The 16,312-nt window shown below is 45.0% G+C and overlaps 1 protein-coding gene and 1 long non-coding RNA gene across 8 annotated transcripts in view; one reads left to right on the top strand and one right to left on the bottom strand.

Moving 5' to 3' along the window:
• The window catches only part of LOC143272888 (uncharacterized), a 39,382-nt gene extending 31,226 nt beyond the window's left edge, over positions 1–8,156 (bottom strand). The window contains exon 1 of the long non-coding RNA XR_013050518.1: positions 7,708–8,156. This is a non-coding gene — a long non-coding RNA (uncharacterized LOC143272888). The remainder of the gene's footprint in view (positions 1–7,707) is intronic.
• Wipf1 (WAS/WASL interacting protein family member 1) overlaps positions 1–16,312 on the top strand; it is a 113,089-nt gene that overhangs the window by 82,467 nt on the left and 14,310 nt on the right. For 6 of the 7 annotated variants that reach the window (XM_076569681.1, XM_076569683.1, XM_076569687.1 and 3 more), the window contains exons 2-3: positions 7,569–7,657; positions 10,976–11,105. In XM_076569681.1, the coding sequence (XP_076425796.1) occupies positions 7,607–7,657; positions 10,976–11,105 (181 nt within the window). In that variant the 5' untranslated portion in view covers positions 7,569–7,606. Of the gene's footprint in view, positions 1–321; positions 473–7,568; positions 7,658–10,975; positions 11,106–16,312 lie in introns of all 7 variants that reach the window. The other variant, XM_076569682.1, reaches the window with a different exon arrangement.

Raw genomic sequence — 16,312 nt, 5'->3', positions numbered from 1 at the left:
AATTGAATTCTTTTGAAGGAATCTCAAGTTCCAGGAGTAATTATTTTTGTAGTGGTGTCGAGGGGAAAAAAAAAGAAAAAAAGGTTCTTAACTGGAGAGAGGTACAGAGACCGACTCAGGGCATCCAGTGGTTACATTTTATCCTGAAGGAAGGAGAAACTTTTTAATTTGGGTTTTTTTTTCTTTGCTTCTTAAGTAAAACCAATTTAGTTTCTTTTTCTATAGCAAAGGAGGAAGGACGAAATGAGAAATTAATCAGGCAGGAAGTGAATACCACAGAGAGCTGCCTGCCTCTCTGACTCAGTGTGTCACCCTGAACAGGAGGCCAGAGCTTGTCCAAAATGGCTGCCCAGAAGCAACCCTCGCTTGTGTGAGAAGATGATGCCATTTTAAGGGACCGTTTTCTGTCATGGCTCATGTCTTGCTTGCTCTCTCTCTGCCTGAGTCCCTGATCATGCCTGCCTTTTTAACGGTAAGAAAAACTGTATTCAAACTAAATTTCCTTCCTTTATCAGCAAAAGGGAAGGACTAAATGGTGTTGAATGGGCCATCGTTTGTCGAGATAAAGCTGTTTAATTGTTCTCTAGAAAACCCTGTGGTTTATTCCTGCCGCCTGCTATGGTGGTTGTGAGGGTTTCAGAACGTGTTCGGAGCCAAGATGGAAGTGAGCTTTTCTGTAGACTTTTTCCTGACCATTGGGCAAATTTGGATCCACATGAATTTCTTTCCCATTTTCCCACGAAATGGGGGCTTGTGTCAGTTAACATACGTCTGCTGTGTAAAGTCAAGTCAGCTCCAGAGAACTGCCTCCGAGTCTTCAGTTAGACCTGCCATCGGATGTTCTGAAGTATAAGTTAGTCTCTGTCGGTTTCAAAGCAAGGCACCCTGCTCTGTACCTGCTGAGGCTGAGGCTGTTGGGCGGCCAGATGTGCTGTGTTCCAGGCTCGGGCATTGTTAGGAACACCTTGTTTTGTCTTTTAGAATAATTCAGTCCACACCAGAACAGCACAGAGGCAACTACTGATGTTAATCAGACTCAGTACCGTGTGTCATAATTAATTTCAATATGGTTAATATTAAATTATGTCAACTGTAAAATGTAACTCTAAATTTTAAAGCTGTGCACACAGAGACCAATGGAGCAGGATTAAGAAAATGTTTTCTATCAAAAAGAGTCCTCTAGGCTGTGTTTGAAAAAAAAAAAAAGCAACTTATGTTCCTTTTTCCCTTTGCAGAACTATAGAGTGACTTTTAAAACTAAGGAGGGTGCAGACAACTTTAGTCAGTAGGCACAAGAGTTTTCTTCACTAATTTAATGTGTAGCTGTTTGTAGAAATGCAAGTGTAAATGAAGGCCTCAGAAGAATTCTAGTTCAGAAAGCAGAGGGCTACGTGTAGACTGTCTGGTCGAGTAGGGGTGGATTAGACTAAGGGGGGGAGGGGGAGGAGGGAGAGAGAGGAGGAGGAAGTGGAGGAGGAGGAAAAGGAAGAGGAGCAGGAGGAGGAAGAGGAGGAAGAGCAGGAGGAGGAACAAAGGAAGGTTTATGGCCTTGGGTTCACCTGAGAGTGGGTCTTAGATTGTTTTGGGCTTCTCAGTGTTACGTATTAGCCTCGCACACACCATTTTGTTGGTTCTGATCTAGTCACAACTCTTTTTTATAGGTCTAAAGAGATTAAATGACTTGTCTAAACCACAGGCGGCTTTTCTGATGCCCTTTGCAAAGTTTATCTGGGGTTACTTGTGCCCAACTCTCCAAAGCCTCCATTTAAGCTGTGGAGGGGACGCAGCCTGGAGGAGCTGTGGTGACTGCTTGGTCCCTGGTGCCAGCAGTGACCTCACTCTGTTGAGGAAGTCAGATTCTAGCTCTGGCCTGTAAGCTGGACTCCCCCAGACCTATGCTCAACATGTTAGAAGAGGTGAGCTGCTACGTTCCAGACCCTTGAGGTCTGGGGAATGTTTTAATGAAGACATCATTTGTGTTAGAAGTTTCTTTAAACTTCTATTGGAAGTGTAAAGTTCCTCTTTAAATTCTGATACATTTATCTCTTAAGGATAGGCTCTATTTTTTTTCTTACCAATTTTTTTAGGCATGTGCCCTCTATTGAAAAGAACATTTACTTTGGATTGTCATAAATATGTCTGTATTTTGTGACCTTAAGTTCTAAAAAGTAAAACTGAAACAAAAACTAGAATAAGAAATACCTTAATAAGGATATTTTTCTGGGAAATATAAAATATGCTTTATTTTTATTTATTTATTTATGTGTGTATGTGTGTGTGTGTGCACGCACACATGAGTGTCTTTGTGAGTTCATGTGCATCACGTGTGTGCAGGTGCCTGCTGAGGCCGGAGAGCATAGGATTCCCCTGGAATTGGAGTTACAAGCAGCTGTGATATGGGTGCTGGGAACCGAACTCGGGTCCTGTGGAAGAGCAGTAAGACATCTTAACCACTGAGCCATCTCTCCAGCCCCCAAGACTGACTTATGCAGGTGTCTCTTCATCTCCTTTTGATTCAGAGGTGGCATGGGTGTGCACATGGGTGTGCACATGGGGGCTAAGGTTTCACACTCACTCGTCACTTAGTGTGTGATTTGTCCTTTATTTTTGCTTGTCCTTTATTATTAGTTTTTAACTTTTAACAAATGGCTAATACTTATTAAGCCCTGCCTCATTTAACTCATCAATAACCCTAATTAAGTAGGCACCATTATGCCCATCCACAGTGGAAACTGGACTTAGGCAGGCTAAGTTGTTTGCCCAGGGCCACCTGACTGCTGAGTGTGGAGGAGATTTTCTGGATTCCAAGAGCATTTCCCACCTGTGCAGCCGGGACTCATGTGATAAGTTGAACAGTTGGTTTCCAGGTCCTGAGAATCAGGGGTTACAACATGTTTTGTTTTAATTATCATAGCAACATTAAATATGCTTCAAATGATTAATCACAAGTAAAATATTTTCCTTTCTAAGTATTTTGACCTTTTTAGAAATAAATCTGGTGACATTTCAGCACATATTACAAGGCCATGTTGACCTGAGTGGTGTGTGTGTGTGTGTGTGTGTGTGTGTGTGTGTGTGTGTGTGTGTGTGTACTGCCAGTTGGAGGCAGAGATTAATCCTCTTGGGAATACTAAATATGGTACTGAGGATTTAGGGAAACTTCAGCTTTGAGATTCGAGCCCCTTAAAGAAGGCACTAGTAAAGGATGGAAGACGTGGGAAGAAAATCAGTTTCACTTATATACGTGAAGTAAAGATTTCTGGCCCTTTTCCCTTAAGTTAAATCAGAGGTAGCTGAGTCAACATCATGGTCTTACTTTTAGAAGGGGTTGGGATGCCTAAAAATTAAAATTCTGTTAATTTTTAGATATGTAACATAGTGGATTAAAATGTAAACTTCATGGTAGCCTCTGTTTCTCCTGCAGTCACTGTTGGCGAGAAATTGTGAGTCTGTGTCCCAGGTCAGTCTCCATGTTCTCTGGAGAGTGCTTTCCGGGGCCACAATGCTGGCAAGCACCCTACCAGCACGCTGTAGCCTCAGCCCCAACCCACCTCTTTATCTAGAACTCTGAATGAGGTGTGTCGGAGTTAGCCGTGGCCTTCCAAGTGCAGCAGGCACAACCAGCTACCATGAGAACGAAAACAGCCCTAGACATCACTGAAGCTCTTGTTTCCAATGAGCAGCTGAGCAAGCAGAGAACAAGTGCAGGGGACCGTGGAGGGTTCTGGGTGCAGCCCTTGTGGGCTCCACACTGGACACAATTAGGGGCAAACCTTCAGTTCGGGAGGGGTGAAGTAACCAACAGTGATAGCGACAAGCCTGTCTACCCAGGTTTTAAGTCTCTAAAATGGCCATAGAGGATGCCAAGTGTGTGTTGGGGGGAGGGGAGGGGAAGAGCAGATGTTGCCTAGCAACTGGTGTCATAAAATAGAAACTACAGGCAACTGCACCTGTGAAAAGATTGTGTTAAAGAAACAGGATGACTGTGGTTTACTGTGAGCATCAGTTTTCCCGTGGAGCCCTTTTTACAGGAAGTTGAAGAACAAAGCCAAATTCACCTTAATTAGTTTTAAGGGTTTTCAGGTCTTAAAGACATCCAACTCGGTTTTCGTTGTGGAGTCTCTAAAGGATAAAATCAAGAAGAATTTTTCCAGCAGCAATCTCAAAACTCTGAGCTTTTAAAAAATTCACGATTTTAGCAGCAATTGCATATTACTCAATAAGTTTATGTGCCTTTGAGTAGATCCATGGCCTCTGGAGTGAATGCCCTTACATTTATTTATTTTTATGGTTGTAATAACAATGCAAATTTAAGACCTCTGACTTATTTAAACATTAGTGAGTTATATGTATTCTAAAACTTCTTGTATTAATATCTTGGCCAAACATGGGGGGAGAGGAAGGGAGGGAGAGAGAGGGGGAGAGAGAGAAAACACATTTCCCCAGCCTGACAGAGGGGTGGATAGATGCCCAGGCATACATACATACATACATGTATTTATAAGCTAGGAGGATATACATCAAAATAAGAACCATTTCTGGGTGTTAATTTTCCCCAGCTCCGTTTTAATCTAAAAGTTAATTATTATTGAATGCTTTTTTCCTCAGGACAAACAGAACTTTTGGTCTATTTCTGGGTTGCCTGCTATTTTCCACAATGTTCCCCCATGGAATCAGGGGAGAAAAATAACAAAACTAAGTTGGAAGGGGGCCAGGAGCACACAAGCAATCATGGAAATAAATTAAGGGCGCTATATATAAACTGTTATTGGACTTGAATTATAGAAAGAATGTAAAAATACCGAGGGCAGGAGAGCAGTTGGGCCTTCAGGTCTGCTGCCTTGTTTCTGAGATACCCTCCCCCATCCTCCCACACACAGGGCACACAGAGCACCCAACTATTTGAACCCTTTTGTGGCGTAAGGGCTACTTTCCTCTGTTCTGTTTTATGTGGCACAGGGTTTAAGGGCAGCTTCTGGCAATGTCTACAGAGCAAGATGCTCTGAGTTTTCAAACAGCCCCCAGCAGTAGGAAAAAAAACAACAACCCACAACTGGATAAAGCCACTTCCGGTCTTCTCTAATGGAACCCCACCCCCACCCCCAGGGTTAGAACGCCCCCTTCCGCCGACTGTGGTGCTCCCAGTGAGTTTATTGGAAGTCCTCCCTTTAGATTATTTAGTGGTGTGGGCCTCAGAGTCAACTACAGAGTGAATTCTTAATTAGCTTTAGACTAAGAAGCAGCTTATTTCGATGGCCAACAAATTCTCTCATTCATTCATTCAAAATCATTTTATGTTCCGGGGTAATTCTGTCTTCCTAGCGTATTGGAGAAGTTGTGAGTTTCCTGGGGCAAATCTGTGGTTGAGCCTCTCTAGAAAAGGGAGTGGGCTAGCAATTCTTTCACTCATGGTATTCTTCATAACCAGCGCTTCATAGTTAACAAATGGGTCCCAGCCGTGAGATACCCAGGTGCTCTAGGATCAGGGTGTGCTGTCCAGTGCAGCGTTGAACCACGGCATTGTACTTCTAAAATATTCACTTGATTTGGGTCACCCAAATTCACAAGTGCCTGATTCCATCTGTGGACCCTGTGGGTGTGATGATCCAGACAGGAATGCTGGTCTGTGCCCTGGTGCCAGGGTCCCCCAGGAAGGCCAACTCTAACACATGTAGGCTGTAGAAGACACTGGAAAGCCCTGCTTTTCAAGGTCTGGGGGTTTTAATTCACACAGGAAGTCCCAGGCTGCCATAAAGAGTCTCAGCAGTTAACACTAGCAAGCCCCTCTGAGATACATACGTTCTTTGCCCAAGCCTCATGGCACAGTAGGGGTACTGTGAGCCATTCCAGTGACGAGCACTGCCTCTGCTCCTGTAATCCCTGCTCCTTACTTTATGTCGCTGGGGAGACCTGGTAGAGTCCATAGTCTGGTAAGAAGACAGCCAAGATGTGGGCCTGGCAGTGAGCCCAGCCTGGGGAGACACAAAATTGGTCTTCTTTGATCCATGTGGTGAGTGATGTGCCAAGACTGGCATCTGGAATTTCTGGGATTTGAAAAAAGCTCCCTTAAGGCTCAGCCTGGAAGGGTCCAGACCATGCTTAGACGCTAGTCAGCTAAAGTACATGGCAGCAGCCTTTTAGCAGTGAGGTGAGCGTGGGGATGGTTTATCTGGAGCCGCAGAGATGTCCTAGTCTAGGACAGTTGCTTACTTCAAAGGATTCCAGCCTAGGTAACAAACAAGCTTTTCCAAAAAACTGCTTCCAATGGCAGGGAGCAGGGCAGTGTAGCCCAGTGGGAGAGCAGAGACCAAAAGGACATGATTCTAATGAACAAACTTGGGGATTTCTAGTGAGGAACTCAGTTTTTCTAGGTCTTGGAATTCCTGGCTGTAAAATGAACGCAGCTGAGCTAGCTTGCAGTGTTGTTGAAGTTAGTAACTGAGTAAATAACCTGGAAAATACACTCGCCACCCTGCTCCCCCCAGGGTAGGCCTCAGACCTGCCATGGTTCTCCTGCGTCCGCCTCCGCAGTACTTGGATTGCAGAGGTGCCCACCACACTGGGCTAAGTTCCATTTCATAGTTAGCTCCCTTTGAAGGCAATGAGTCCCAGATGTCTTCAGTCTTGTTCAGGAGCAGGTGTGAGGAATCGAGCCATGTTGTTCACAGGAAGCAAGCTGTCCACAGTATTTCAATGGATGGCTTGTTGCAAGGCGTAAATTTTCCACATCAACTTTTTAGTGGTTGAGCTAAATTAATATTTAAGCTCTAAGAAATTGTTTTCTGCACTTGGGGGAGACTATTGAGAATAAAGGCAAATAATTCCTGTGTTTGGAATTTGGGCATATGTTCTATAGAACTCAGGTGGCTAGTGTCCCAGGCTGCTCACTGGCTTAAAGCGCAAACTGTGTAATAAAGATTCTTCTGTTTTAATGCTTTTGACCCATCTAGGGATTTTTTTGTTTTTTATTTTTTGAGACAGAGTTTCTCTATTTAGCCCTGCCTGTTCTGGAACTTGCTCTGTGAACCAGGCTGGCCTCAAACTTACAGAGATCCACCTGCCTCTGCCTCCTGAGTGCTGGGATTAAAGATGTGCGCCGCCGCCACCACCACCAACCACCACCACCACCACCACGGGCAACCACCTAGGGATTTTACTAAAATGTTGGACCTGATTCAAGGGGGGCTGGAAGGTGGGAGAGCAGGAAATATTTTATGCAAATGAGTGAGGGAGAGGATGTGCTCCTTGCAGTGTTTGGACCAGACTGGGATTCATTTTCAGTAGCTTCCAGAAAATCTTCCTGCTTCTGCAGGCACAGACTTGGAGCCGCCCAGTTCCACTGTGGTCCGCAGTGGGGGACAGTCGTGGTACTGGGCACGACTTTCAGCGCCCCTGCACCCCCTCTCCCACCACGGTCCCCCGAGACAGCCCTGCTTGAGCGCTGAGGGAGAACTAGTGCATCCCACGCCCTTCAAAAAGACGACCTGTGTCACTGCGGCAGAATACGAGGGAGGTTCGGACAGACACCACTGAATGAGCTAATGAACCGATGTGTTTTGTTTTTACAGAGTTATCCACAAGGCTGTTGAAATTTTAACTGTCCAAGATGCCTGTCCCTCCCCCGCCAGCACCGCCACCGCCACCAACATTTGCTCTCGTAAGTACCTTTGCTCTATTTACTTTTTCTTAGAAAAGGGGGGGAAATACCTAGAAAGGGTCTTGCTGCATAGTCCAAGCTGGTCTGCGACGTCTGTCTGCACCTCCCAAGAGCTGGGATTGTTTACGGAGCCAGCACAGTGGCTTTCCCCCTTCGCTCTGTGCATGAAGTCAAACCCTGGCATGTGGTTGTGCCGGAAGTGCATCGGCATTCTGGCACACGTCTACCATAGAAGGCTTTGCCAGGGCCCAGTCTTTTCTGAGGCTAGAACCTAGTTGAGACCTCTGGAAGCCAGGCAACACAAAGGATGTGTTTGGTCAGGGTCTCCTGGGGTGCAGGCTGGGGAGCCTGGAGTGTGGATCGTTAGGCTTTTCAGGGCGGCTCTGAAGCAGTAGGCCCCGTTTCTCCATCCAGATAAACTCAGTGCCTAGCCAGTCCCTTCTGAGTGCGCAGAGCCGGAAAGTGAGGGCTCTCTGCAATATGTCCGCCCGCGTCTTCCGCTTCCGCGTCTTCCGGTCTCGCTCCTTTCGTCTTCCCACCGTCTCCCCATTCTTCACACTCGGTTCTCAACAGAGCCATTCCCCCCCCACCCCCACCTTTCCCACACTCTCTCCTACCCCACTTAAACCTGTCCTGCGTCCGGATGATCCCGTCCCAAAAGAATGTCGTCGCTGGACTCCTGGTCCTTTGATGAGCCTGTCGTGGAATTTGGTGCGTCCTCTTTCAGGAAGACCCCAAGATACACTTCGTCCCAAAGCCCCCGCCACCATGGGGGCCTTGCTGCTTGGGAGCCGCACACTGATCACCCATGCCTTTATTTCTTATATGGGGAAACTGAGGCTTGGGGAGAAAAAGCTTCTTGCTCCAGGTTCCCATGGGACACATTTCTGTAACTCTTTCTGAGTCTCCAGCCCACTAACAATGGATCCCTCAGCTTCCTGAGAGAGTCGCTCAGGGCAAAAAGGCAGAAATTGTGTTTAAGCATTTAGAAATATTTATAGCAATTTGATACGTGTTAGGTTTATTCTAAGGTAGGGTTTATGCATCTTTTTAACCAATTTGTTTTTATAATAATTTATTTTTCTTTTTAGAAGAGTGTCAGTCCATGAAATTTTAAGCAGTCCTTGTGTGGATTAATTAGAAAACACTCTTAGCTGACTAATGTGGCAAGATTAGTTTATCTGTATTTCTCCCAAAATGTGAGTTGCCTGTCATTATTAATTGGCACATGAGTTAAGTTTTAGAATGTTAATGATGATATATTTATTTTAATATGTGTTCTAAAAATTTATGATTGGCCCATCAAAGCCAGGGGCTGACTTAAAAGCCAGTGATTTCATTGAAAAGAAAGTGTTCATTAAAAAAACAGTACAGAAAATAATATAGTGAGTGAATTTAAGGAAAATATTAAATAAGTAACACAGTTAGCATGAGGAGATTTTGAAAACCATGAATGTTGACCCTATAGGATTAAAGTTTGAAGGTAGATGTGGTGGCTCACGTGTAATCCAAACTCCAGAGACTGAGGCAGGAGATTGATTAGAGACCAACCAGGCATGCAAACAGAACTAACAAGGTCCAGGCAGAAGGAAAGGTGGATTGGTGGCCGTCGGGGGACACTGACCCAGCTGAGCAGTGCAGTTAAGGGTCCTGGTCTGCCACATGAGAGAGGTTGGCATCCAAGGAGGTCAGGCGACAAGAAGTCTTCAAGTCGAGCAGGAAGCCACTGCTGAAGGCTGTTGACACATCAGTGAATCTCTGGGCCTGCGCTGATTTTCATTCTTAAAATGAAGGGACCAGGTGGTCCCTCCATGGTGTTTCAGGTGTAAGCGAGAATAAGGTCACTAGCGAAACCAAGTTACCTATGTGAAGAATGTGTCTGGAAGGACAGTGGGAAGCTCCCAGCAGGCTGCTTGGGAGGGGTGCAGGGGGGCGGTGGGGGGGGGGGTTGAGGGCTGTTGAAGGAGGAACATTTGGGAACTCACATTTACCCTTCCTTCAGATTCTAAGGAAGGCCCTGGAATCTTACAGCCAGTGTTCAGATCTCAGCTCCTCCTCTTCGCCTCTGCCACAGCGGTGGGGGTGGGGGAGATTTAACCTACTTACACTGCATGTTTTCCTTGGTGCTTCTGCTTTGGGTTTGTGTGCACACATGTGTCTGTAAAGTGGAAACAGCACGTGGGTCGACGAAGACCGAAATTAAAATGAAATACGGACACCGAAAGTGCTTAGCCGTTGCCATCACAACCAAGGGCTATCTCACCCCGTTTGGATGTGCCGTCCAGTGATTCCGAGTAGCCCAGCTGCCCTTCCGCCTCCCACTCTGACAGCGAAAGGCTGAGGGAGGCATCAGGCCACGTGTTTCTCCAGCTTTACTTCTCATGCCCACACCCGGCTGATCTGGGATGGCACCCCTTTCGGGAGGGCGGGGCCGGCCCTGGGGGACTCTGGGCCTGCTGGAAGGAGCTCTGGCTTTGAGGCGGCCGCACTTTCCCTGGGAGGAGCAAGAGCCAGTCAGTGTCCACATGTGAGAAATGCTCGCTTTCACATCTGTGTGTTAGACCCCGAGTGTCCACATTCCTAAAGTAACTGTCAGCGGTCTAGGTCTCAGTTTCCCAGTGACGAACTCTAAGATTTTAAGAAATGCCCAAACGTTTTTAAGTAGCGATGTACTTTGTCTGAGCTAAGCTTTCAAAGGAATTAAACATCAGAAACATCTTACAGTCAAAAGAATATGAGGGAATTGTGGAGTAAGGAAAAATATTCTATTCCATATCTTGACTATATGTTTGTCAAAACTCATAGTACTGTGAGCTGACAGGAGGGAGTCACTATAATGGAAATCATGCCATAATAAATCTGACAGATTAAAAGAGAAAGTCGCTCTTGTCAATGTATTCAGAGGGAGATGTTTCCTAAAAGTTTAGTGAGTTTTAAAACCTACCCCGGGCTGACAGAGTCTGGCAATTTCTTGCAGCAGCAAGTGCTGAACGATGGGAGAGGCCTTCTGTCCTTCTGTCCTTCTGTCCTTCGGGACACAGCCTCAGAAGAGGGCCAGTGGCAGACAGCAGAGTCATGTGAGGGGACCAGCACACCCTGTCTGTTTGTGGGAAGATCATGGTCTGAAAATTGAAATTTTTATCACAGACTTATTCTTCCTGTGTTTTGTTGCTGTATCTGCTCCCAGATAGCTAGTCTTAAAAAGAATGGCACGCCATTCAAAACTCACACAGAGTTTACAGCGAGACTCTTAACACCACAGCGCCTGATTTTGCCCCAAGGGTGGCAGATGAGCGAGCCTGTGTGGTTACCTTTCAGGCCAACACCGAGAAACCGACCTTGAATAAGACAGAGCAGGCTGGGAGGAATGCTCTTCTCTCCGACATCAGCAAAGGAAAGAAGCTGAAGAAGACGGTCACCAATGACAGAAGCGCGCCAATATTGGACAGTAAGTAAAAACTCTTTCCCACAGTGCTACCTGGTTTACAGCCTAACGGTCAACTCACCCCGCTCACCAAACCCTCGTCTCCCCTCCCCCTCGTGCTAACAGCAGCTGCAGAGCTAGCGAAAGACAGGCCTGTGTTAGTCATTGTAGCCACAGCTTTGGCTTGAGCCCCCTCTAATGCTCCAGGAAGCCAGCATAATAATTCTTTGTCCAAGAAACACACAGCGGCGATTCTCTGAATTATTCATAGCGCTTTCTGGAGATTAACCCATTGCTCCTGGCGTCACAGATGACAAGGAGGCATGAGACATGGAAAGTGCCATGGCCTTCGAATCAGGAGTCAGGGCCCTGCACGGCCATCAGGCCACAACTTCCAGCCTTAATATCTTCATTTGTAAAGTAGAGATGATGCCTCGTTACAGACCACAGTGAGTCTGTTGTGAGCTGCAAATGCGATAATGCTTGTCTAGTGCTCTGTTGTCTGCAGAGTGGAACTCGAGAGAAAGATGGGATTCCCAGGAGGCTGGAGAGAGGAAATGAGATCACAACTTGCTTATCTGTACGTCTGGGTCCAAGAAGTCTTCTGCAGTAAAACAGGGTTTATATAAACAAACAAGGACGCACAATGTAAGCCTCTGCATTGGCGTTTACGATGGAGTGAGAACCGTCCCTGGCGGGATTGAGGTCTTGACGCTGTCCTTTCCAAAGCACTGGGATTTATCATAGCCTCAGATCTCATTCAGAAACTGACAGTCACCAAGTACAGCTCCGCAGACAGGTGACTAAGGATGCAGGGTTTAGGAGGGACAGAGGTAGGTAGGGAATCCCTGGGGAAAGGACCTAACGGGTAGAAAAGGAAGAAGTGTGTGTGTGGTGGTGTGTGGGGGCGGTCAGAGTTGGAAGAAAAAGGGAGGAAAATGGAAAGGAGGAAAATAACGGCTTTGAACAGGACTCTGTGGTCGGGTGCATATGAGAATGCACGGCATTCAGAAAGGCACTGTGGGTTTTCAGCATTTGACTAACAGTCCATCTCTAAACGCCCCACAGTGTTCGTGTCTGGGAGCCCAGCACAGCTTAGCTGGGAAGCTTGGGTCTACCAGCCATCTGAGTTGTGGTCTGTAGCGTGCAGCTAGAGAGGTAACGACTCTAGGACGGAGGACATCAGCTCTCTCCTCCAAGAGTCCGGAACCTTGAAGAGTAGGTGTGAGTTTCTTGCCAACTCTGAAGGAAACTGGACAGCCTGGGCCTGTTCCTGACGCCTAATGGAAACTCCTCTTAGTCTTCAAGGTCCATGTCTTCCATTGTACGGAAATAGCATTAGCCTTTCCCTCTCCAGCTCAGTGGTGCTGAGGGTGCGCACCTGACATCTGTAGCCGATGTGTGCCTTCATTGTCCTGTACGTAACTGGACACCCATACTGCTGTCCAGGCTCTTTGCAAACAACCAAAGTCTTCCATGGTTTTGTATTTGTTTGCAAAACCTCCCTGGGCTCTATATCATGATAGCTTTTTTTTTTTTTTTTTTTTTTTTTTTTGGTTTTTCGAGACAGGGTTTCTCTGCGTAGCTTTGCGCCTTTCCTGGAGCTCACTTGGTAGCCCAGGCTGGCCTCGAACTCACAGAGATCCGCCTGGCTTTGCCTCCCGAGTGCTGGGATTAAAGGCTTGCGCCACCACCGCCCGGCTCATGATAGCTTTTTAATTCGGCCCTGTCCTGCCCTTGACATCGAATGGCCTGGAACCAGTCAGCTGTCCTCAATTTCACTTTTCTGTATTAGTCCACTTTCTGTTACTGTAGTAAAATACCTGATACCAGGCACTTTATAAGGAAAAGAAGTTTAGAGATTTAAGAGGATGGTGTTGGCATAAAGCGAGATGGAAAACCAGAGACAGAAACAGCCAGTCTTGCTGTTTTATAATAAACCCTTTCAGAATTTCCAGAGTCCCATGAAACCACATTAGTTCCTTCTGAGGGCAATAACAAGTACACCCCCACCCCCACACACAAATGACCTAATTATGTCCCACCAGCCCCTCTTTCCTACTGGTCACACTTCCTCTCTCATGAACACACTGAGGACTAGGTTTCCCACTTGTGAGCCTTGAGTGATACATGTAAATGATACCCAGACCCTAGCCCTATATGAATGATGGGTGGAGCTTCAGATAGACAAGATCTTACAGTACACCATACTTTCGATTTACAATACCGAGTCAGTGTGTCCTGTGTATGTGTGATGTTGCGAGATGTATTATTCAGTGATGAATAATATTTGAATGACAAGGACACTGTTATGTTATTTGGTAGTAAAAATTAGTAAAATTTTAAACTTCATTCTAAAGTAAGCAAACACTCTAGAAATTGTTGCTGTAGTTGGGTTTAGCCTGATGGGTAAAGTAGTCCTGTCAGTTCATTATCAGATTCTGTCTTCAGCAGAGAGCTGTATACCCAGAAAGATGGAGAGCTCGTGACTACTTTAGAAAAACATATTGATGAATACAGTGAAATCTCAGAAAGTCAATAAAGAGATCTGAAACAGATTTTCTGAAATTAAGGATTGAATAATGAAGTTACATGCTGAAATACCTTCAGATACTTCCTTTGTGAGTGATGGGATCACAGGTGTGTTTCATGATGCTCAGCTCGTTTTAAAATATTGAAGAGGGGCTGGAGAGATGGCTTAGAGGTTAAGAACACTGGTTGTTCCTCCAGAGGTCCTGAATTCAATTCCCAGCACCCACATGGTGGCTCACAACCATCTGTGAGATCTGGTGCCCTCTTCTGGCCTGCAAGGATACATGCAAGCAGAACACTGTATATATAATAAATAAATAAATCTTGAAAAAATCAATTTCCTAAGAAATCATTAATTTACCAAACTTTACTCAGGAAGCCAGCATAAACAATGAAAACTTTCTAAGATTATTTTCTCTCTGAAAAACTGTGGGATTAAATGGTTTTTATTAGTAAGTTCTGTGTTTCAAATTTCCAGAAACAGCTTAATATTCAAATGCTATGTAAGTCATTCCCAAGCAGGCAGCCACAGAAAGCTCTCTGGTAGGTGTCATGAAACTGTTGTCGGGTTGCTACAAAATGAAGGGAAAGCTGTGCACACAGGAGGTCTGCAGACTCGTGGTTTCCATCAGGAGGTAATCCTGCTTTGGAGGATCCGTGGCGATGTCTACAGACATTCTTGTGAATGTTTTCTTTCTTTTTTCTCATTTTCATTTTGTTGTGGGGACAGACGCCATGGCCAAGAGCATTAGGCGTGCTCCACCACTGAGTTAGTTACCTGCTAACCTTGGAGGACATCCTTAGCCATCTCTACCTGGGTAGGAATGGGAGGCTTCAGCGAGGAGAGGTCAGAGGTGCTGTAAATGCCCTATCAAGCACAGGACAGCCACCCAAACCAACTGTCAGCACAGGAGTTCCAGAAATAAAAAACTGACATGCACGGCTTAGCATGAATAAGAAAACACTAAGCAAAAAAAGTAGGAAAAGTAATTTACCAAGACCAAAGATAATCCCATTTTTCAGTACTAGATTTAAAATCCATTCTTCATACCAAATAATAAGAACCATTTAATCCACTCAGTAAATGTTCAATAGGTATTGGATAAAATTCCATATTATAAGTCTTTAAGCCTAATATAGAAGAATACTTCTTAACAGTAAATATTTAAAAAACAAAACCAAACAAACAAAAACCCTTCTGGTAATCTAATAGTTAATATTTAGCTTCAGAACAGGAGTGGTCTCATTAACATCAGAACATGGTTACCATAGCAACATTGATAATCCACAGTGTTTAGGAGGTTCAGCCATCAAAGTAATTATTTACATAAAACAGAAAGAAGGGTCACACTTCTTAGAGAGGAGAAAATCATTTTTATTTGAAGACTGCATGCCTACTAGAAATAAAAGGTCATTGATTTTTTTTTGGAAATTTTTAACTTAAAATATACAGCAAAGTAGCTAAACCAAGTGAAATTTCTTGGTGCCAATAATCACTAAGTACGAAATGTAATAAGAAAATGCCCTTTTCAAAATTTTAAAGTACACACACACACACACACACACACACACACACACACACACACACACAATGTCCTTGGAGGAACCCTAAGAAAACGCATGTGTAGCCCATATCATAAAAACTACAAACCTTTAGCACAGCATGATGGTGCACCTTGATCCTACCACTCCAGAGGCAGAGGCAGGTGGATCTGTGAGATCAAGGCCAGCCTAGCTAACACAGTGAGTTCCAGGCCAGCCAGGGCTATCCAGTGAGACTCTGTCTCAAGAGTCTCACCACACACACACACACACACACACACACACACACACACACACGCACGCACACACGCGTGCGCGTGCGCGCACACACGCACACACATACGCACAGGCACAGGCACGCACACACAACTGCAAATCCGCCCACCCCCAATCTAAATTTTGCTTTGTTTCCAGAAGTAAAATGTAACTATTACCTACGTGTGGGTTCCTGTCAGTCAATGTGTAGATCTCAGCCATGTGACACTTCTCCAGGACCAGGTGCGGGTGGGGAAATAGGGCTTTCATCGGTGTTTAACCTTAAACACACACATATGTACATAAGTTACTAAAAAGATGAATTTAAAAAAAAAGACTATGTCTCCCAGAGATACAAAGTGAATATGCCATCGTTTCTTATTTAACTCATCAATTCATCGTATGATGTAATCAGTTCAAAGGAAAACCAGAGCGCCCCACGTACAGACATACTGAATGTGAGTGAGCATCAGCCTCCTCCAGCGGAGTACCACAGTTTGTGTTTCTCTGGACAAACGTAACTGGCCGGGCTCTAATCCTCTGCAGGGTAGGGTTGTAAGTGTGGGGTGGTAGGAATTACACAGAAGCCGGACAGGGTGAAGGCAGCCTCTTCTCCGCCTCTTCCTCCTGTTCGTTTCCTGTTTCAAAAATCTTACACCATTTTTGCAAATAAATGTAAAATAAAACAAAATCTTATCAGTTTACAAAGAATTTTAAATTGTTGAATCTTACATTTGTTAAAACAAAATATTTAAATCAACCTAAAAGGCCATCAGTTAAGTAGGTGGTTAAACAAATAATACATTCATGTTCAATAATGTATTGCAATAATACAGTGTAATCCTTTGCTTATTTTTCACTTTTCTAAACATGTTTTTGTGTGAGATTGTGTGTGTGTGGCT

The sequence above is a fragment of the Peromyscus maniculatus genome, chromosome 4 (genome assembly GCF_049852395.1).
Source record: "Peromyscus maniculatus bairdii isolate BWxNUB_F1_BW_parent chromosome 4, HU_Pman_BW_mat_3.1, whole genome shotgun sequence".
Lineage (NCBI taxonomy): Eukaryota > Metazoa > Chordata > Mammalia > Rodentia > Cricetidae > Peromyscus > Peromyscus maniculatus.
Note: the sequence above shows the minus strand (reverse complement) of the source record. Positions and strands in the feature narration are given on the sequence as shown.